We start from the raw sequence: 6,190 nt of genomic DNA, 5'->3' as shown, positions 1-6,190 counted from the left end.
ATTGCTTTGCAGGCGGCCAAGCAGGGTTTGATCCCAGGCATCCCATATAGTCCTCTGAGCACTACAGGTGTGATCCCTGAGCACAGAGCCAGGAGAAAGCCCTGAGCACTGCTGGTGTGGCCCAAAAACAAAAACAAAAAAATTTGGGGGGGCTGGATTGATAGCATAGCGGGTAGGGCGTTTGCCTTGCACGCGGCCGACCCGGGTCCAATTCCCAGCATCCCATATGGTCCCCTGAGCACCGCCAGGAGTAATTCCTGAGTGCAGAGCCAGGAATAACCCCTGTGCATCATCACCAGGTGTGACCCAAAAAGAAAAAAAAATTTTTAATTAACTTAAAGGAAGTCAACATTTCCAAGGTGAACTCAGCAAAATGGGTTGAACAAAGGAATTGTCTGAGAGGCCAGTTTCTATAAATTAGAAGTATCATATCTCAGATATAAGGGTTAACCATCTGAAATAGTAGGCTGGAGAGATTGCTCAGAGGAGTGGGGCACATGCATTACATGCAAGAGTCCTGGGTTCCATCACTGGCACCACATGGTCCCCTGAGTACTTCCAGGAACAACCACCAAGCACCAAGCTGGGCGTATTCCTTAAGCACTGCCAGGTATAGCCTCTGGATTGAAAAATAAATGAGAAGGGCTAGAGAGATAGTACAGCAGGTAGGGAGTTTGCCTTGACAACATAGCCAACCCAGGTTCAATCCCTGGCATTCCATATGGTCCCTCGAGCACAACCAGAAGTAATTCCTGCAGAGCCAAGAGTAACCCCTGAGAATCACTGGGTGTGATCCAACCCCCGTCACCCCCACCCCCCAAAAAATAAATAGTGCGTAATGTGAAATGTTGTAGATATCGGGAAGGATGCAGGTCTCCTAATTAGAGGTCACTGATGATCTTAGAATGGTTTATAGAGGTCAGACTTCAGTGGGTGGAAGTGTGAGTTGAGATGAGGAAGGGGAAACAAATAAAGGCTGCCTTTCTGGAAGTAAGTAGAGGAAATCATAATGCTTTACAATCAAAATGCAAGGAATTTATTAGTTTTATGCATAAGTTGGATAATTGTTAACTCCTTGCTCCCACATTGCTTGGAATTTACACTCCCACCATTTTTCTGTTTCTTTCTACTTGCATTAGACCAGGGTCCCTCTTGCATCTGACTCACCTCGCAACACTGAGCATGATTTCTCTTGGTCGTGGATGGTTTGTTTGGTCTGGTTCTATTTTCTGAATCCCTCAGGTGATTCTTTTTTTAGTTGGATGATAGGCCACAGACACACCAGCCCTCACCCTCACTCCATTCTCTTTCAGGCATAGATTAGCATTGCCTTCTTGGACCCATTCTGCACAGCATGCAGTTCTGATGCGCTTAGCAAGTACTCTGTCTCCCTAGCGTCTTTGCCTCCCCTTGCCCAAGCTCCGGGTGGGCAGATCTGGGAGAGGAAAGGTACTGCCGCTCCAAGCCTTCTGGGCTGTCATGTCCCCGTAGGGGAATCTGGTTCTGCAGTCAGCTGAAACCCTCCCATGTCAGCCTCCCTCAGTTCAGCCTTATGACAGAGGGGGCTGGAGAGTCCCTAACACCGCCGCCGTCCACCTGTGCACAGGAAGATGCCAACAGCCACACCAGCAATGATGAAGCAACCCATCAGGACGCCCAGGACCAGCGAAGTGTAGGAGCGGCCTTTTTGGCTGCCTGCAGAAAATGAAGAACCAATGTCTTTGACTTGATGATTCCCCCTCCCCCCAACCCTTCCCCAGGATTTTTGCCCCCAAAGAAGGTAGCAAGTGACTTAACATCATCAAGCTACTTAAGCTGTGTGTGATCTGACTCAAACCTCCAGCCCTGGGCCCCTCTTGCTGGAGGCATCGCCCGCCCGGCTGCAAGCCCTCCCTACCTGTCCCATCATCCTTCACGCTGCTGTGTTCCTGCACATACTGCACACACGTGTCCTGCAGGAACTCCTGCAGCTCAAACCGAGTCCGGTTGTAGGCGTTGAGCTGCTGCAGGGTGTAGCTGGCCACGTTGGAGGTCTTGCCGGACCCTGCCACCCACAGGGCTGTCTTGGGCTGGAAGCTCACGAAGGCGCTCCCATTCACGGTCACATCAAAGAAGGCGCTGGCTTTGGAACCCTCCGTCGGCAGCTCACAGCCCAGGGAGCAGCGAACAGTCATGGGAACTGTGGGCAGGACTTAGGGTCAGGGGCGTGTGGACAAGGGAATTGGGTGCGAAGGAAGCCCTCGAGGGGCATGTGGGGTGGGGGGTGTCTTGGGGCTCTGTGAAGAGAGACCAGGGGCTTGAAAGAAGGTGGAGGGGTGTGTGTGTGTGTGTGTGTGTGTGTGTGTGTGTGTGTGTGTGTGTGTCTAGAATATGAAAGAAAGGAGTTGGAGGTTAGGGGAAGAAATTGAGAGCTTTGAATGTTTTTCAGTTTTTATTTAGTTTTTGTTTGGGGGCCATGCCTGGTGTGCTCAGAGGTGACTCCTGGCTCTGGGCTCAGAGATCACTCCTGGTGGCCTCCGGTACCATATGAGGTGCTGGGGATGGAACCTGTGTCAGACGCCTGCAGGTTAAGTGCCCTACCTGCTATATACTGTTGTTCCCACCCGCGTGGATCTGACTCAGTGGTGCTCAGAGACTTCTAGCTCTGCACTTGGGGGCTGCTCCCAGCAGTACTAAGGGGAGCACGCAGTGCCAGAGATTGAACTGAGCTTCCCCTCAGGAGCCACTTCTGTGAGAGGAAGGATTTGGGGGAGTGTGAGGAGAGGGGAGCTCTAAGGGAGGCGGACAGCTGCTAGGAGAAAGGAGATTAGAGACTGAGGGTAAAGGCCTAGGGTGAGTGTGACGGAAGGAGGGATCTGAGAAGGAGTCAGACGTCTGGAAGTCTTCAGTGAATTTTTGTGGGGTCAGGGCAGCTCTGGCACGGGACCTCCAAACAGGGTCCACCTCGAGACCATGCCGGAAGGGTCTACCCCACCACCCCACCTCCTGGACGAGTCCACTCCAGACCGTGCCAGCCAGGTTCCCCACTCTCTCCAGCCTAGAACTCTCACTAGCAATCACCGCGGGTCAGCGTCCAAGAACCCCGAGAAGCTGGGATCCCCTGCACAGGACCAAGCTCACCCCGGGGCGGGGCGACCCCTCCTTAACCGGCTCCTTTGCCCAGGCCCCGCCCCATCTCCCTAAAGACCCGCCTCCCCCAAAGACACGCCCCGCCCACAGGCCACGCCCCCGCCGCCCAGTCCAGGGTTCCACTCTGAGCCGCCTCCCCACTCACAGTCCAGGTGGCGCTCCTGGTGCACCAGCCTCACGAGGCTGTGGAACTGCTCGATGTAGAGCCGTAAGCTTTCTTCCATGATCGCCCAGCTCTCTGGGTCCTGCAAGGGCTGCAGCTGGACGAACGTGACATTGGTGCCCCAGCCTTCCAGTTTGTGCGTGGGACGCCCCCCGAGCGACGCGTTGCCGTGATGCCACACTTGATTGGGGTTGCGGAAGTAGGAGATCTGGAGCATGTGGAGGTTCTGTGGGCCTGGGGGCAGAGGTCAGTGCGTTGGGGCCTAGGCCAGCGTAGGAGGGGTCAGCGTGGAGCGGGAGATAATGACCTCCTACCCAGAGGCAGGCCGCCCACCTTCTCTGCCCTATATAAACTATAAAGTGCCTTCCCACACAGCCTCCCACTGGGCACCCCCTGTAACTGTGCCAGGAGGGCAGGATAGGGGTTATTAGCTTTGTTTTACAGATGGGGAAACTGAGGCCGGAAGGGCAACAGCCATTTGCCCCAGGTTACTCCTGTCAGTGGAGGAACCTCTCTGGTCCTCCTTTCTCTCTCTCCTTCCTGCTCCGTTTCCGGTTGACCTGCAAATCCTGACCCATACTGCAATCCTAACTCCATGTCCTATTCTGAGTTTCTTCTGCCACCTCCCTCCTTCAGTTCTCCACGCCTGTGGTCTGGACTAGAGAATTAACTAACTTCCTCACCTCCAGTCCTGACACTTCCACTCCACTCCTCATCTGACCTCCAGTTGACCAGGAGTCAGATCCTCGGAGGAGACCCCTCCCTACGACATTCCTAATGATGACAGCTGAGCAATGGGCACTGTACTCATTAGCTTGTTTGTGCCCTCCTCCCCGAGCTGAGGGCGGTGACCACTATGATTAACCCCCTCGACAAGGGAAATAGCCTACAATGGTAAGACAGTGGAGGTTCCAATGGAGGGAGTCCAAGTCCCTCACCTTTTTTTGGGGGGGGTAGAGGGGGGAGAAGGGTAGCCACACGGTGAAACCAATCCAGTGGTGCTCCGGGCCTTGTGGTGCTGGGGGTTAAACCAATAGGCACTTTAGCTTGCTGAGCATCTTCCTCAGCCCAAGTCCACCACTTTGGCAGTGGAGGGGGAGTTGGGCTGCAGGTGGTGCTCACGGGGCTATTCCCAGCTCAGTGCTCGGGGGGACCTCAGAGGTGCCATGGATTGAACCAGGATAGGCTGCGTGGAGGGCCATTGTGTTACCCACTATACTACACACCCCCACGTCCATTACTCTCAGCTGCTCGGTTGCCCTGCTCCGCTCAGCTCTCTCTCTCCGCATAGTCAAGTCCAAAATCGCAAGTCAAGTCCAAGTCCACCTGCCTTTCACCCCTTCCCTACGCTTCCACTCAGCAAACGACCTGCAGTTCCCCTGTGCTGTTCTAGCTGCATGTGCACAGCCACAGGGCCGGCTCCCCTCGGCCCTCCCAGACTCAGAGAATCCCCGCGTCTGTGTACCCATCTCCATATGCCCCGGCTGCTCTGGGCTCCTCTAGACTATTACCAATTCTGGTTAGCTCCGCCGCTGTCTACACCCCCAAGGGAGTTGGCCCAGAGTTAGTGCCTGGAGCCCTCCTGAGGAGGGATGAGTCTCGGCAATGCCTTGGTGTGTCTGGTCCGGGTCTGCAGGTGTGGGAAGGTCTGTCTGTGTGTGGAAGCCTGGCGGGGCGCTTAGCAGTGCTGCCCCCCATCTCCTCTGTGAAATGGAGTGGTCAGGGGGCTTTTCAAGGGGGCCAGGGGGTCAGTCAGGTAGTGAGGAGCCCTCCCAGAATCCATGTCTTTATTTGTTCCCTTTCTGAGCAGAAAAGCCCAAGAGGAGAGGGCAGGTCACCTGCGCCTGGAGTGCAGGAAAGTCACTTCCCTTTTCTACTGACTCGGAGCCACTTGGAGTTTTCCCATAGACCTCAGCTTCTCCCACCCCATCCTCTTCCCACCCCTTCTCCACACTCCCCTTCTGCCTCATGCATCTCATCTGGGCTGTGGTCTTTCCCTCAACTTCTCCCAGGGTCTTCTGTTCCTTCCACTTCTCGTCACATCACAGAGTCTTTCTCTCCCATCTTCCCTGAACTCGCCCCAGTCCACGGCCCGACGCCGGTGCCCCTTCAGACCTCCGTCTCTCTGTCCTCCTCCCTGGGGCTAATTTCTTTACCTTTCTACCCACTCCTTTCCCAGCTCCGGCCTCTGCCAGGCTCCCTTTCTGCTGGCCCCATGGTGACCTCCTCACCTTAACTTCGGACCCCCCCCCCCCCCCCCCCCGACACACACACCAGACAGCACACTGGGCAGTGCCGGACCCTCTGGTCCCCTGGAGTGCTCCAGTTGCCTGTGGCATGAGCTCTCCGGTTTTGCCCAGGGACTGTCCTGGGGACAGCCACCAACACTCGGGCAGAAGCGTCCCTGACTCACCCTCCGAGGCTTCCTGGCCGCAAAGGGCCCCGCCAGGCAGGAGAAGTAGTGGCAGCAGAGACAGCAGCAGCGGCGGCGTCAACATCCTGCAGCTGACGTTCTGAACCCCACCTGGATCTGGCAGTCTGGCTGCAGCCGAGGGAAGAAGTGAGGGCTGTCTGGGGAGGAGGCTGGAAGGTGGCCAGTGGGACGGGAGGAGAATGAGGGCGGCGGGCTTATAAAGTGTTATTCCTCCCCCCTGCCTCATTTCCTACTCCGGGGCCGGCCCTCACTTACCCTCCCTCCGCCCCGCCCCGCCCCGCCGCTGCTGCAAGCACCCTCCTGCCCTGACCTGACTTTTCCCTTTTCCCTGCGCTGCTTCCGAGGAATCTTCGGAGCGGAAAGGGGGGAGCAGTGCTGGGAGAGAAGTCCTGCCCTCTCTGAGTCAGAGGGTGGGGCATCTGCGTCCAATTTTGCCCTGAAGGATCCACAGGTTCCGAAAGGGG

At 56.1% G+C, this 6,190-nt stretch overlaps 1 protein-coding gene across 1 annotated transcript; it reads right to left on the bottom strand.

The window, feature by feature from the left end:
- Nucleotides 1-1,057: 1,057 nt before the first annotated feature.
- PROCR (protein C receptor) lies at nt 1,058-5,914 on the bottom strand. Its single transcript, XM_004612541.2, has 4 exons — nt 5,706-5,914; nt 3,275-3,526; nt 1,898-2,179; nt 1,058-1,695 (listed from the first exon to the last, which is right to left on the bottom strand). Exons 1-4 carry the CDS (start codon nt 5,788-5,790, stop codon nt 1,577-1,579), a joined length of 738 nt encoding a protein of 245 aa, XP_004612598.1. The 5' UTR covers nt 5,791-5,914; the 3' UTR covers nt 1,058-1,576.
- Nucleotides 5,915-6,190: the final 276 nt, after the last annotated feature.

This window comes from Sorex araneus, chromosome 5 (genome assembly GCF_027595985.1).
Source record: "Sorex araneus isolate mSorAra2 chromosome 5, mSorAra2.pri, whole genome shotgun sequence".
Classification (NCBI taxonomy): Eukaryota; Metazoa; Chordata; class Mammalia; order Eulipotyphla; family Soricidae; genus Sorex; species Sorex araneus.
Note: the sequence above shows the minus strand (reverse complement) of the source record. Positions and strands in the feature narration are given on the sequence as shown.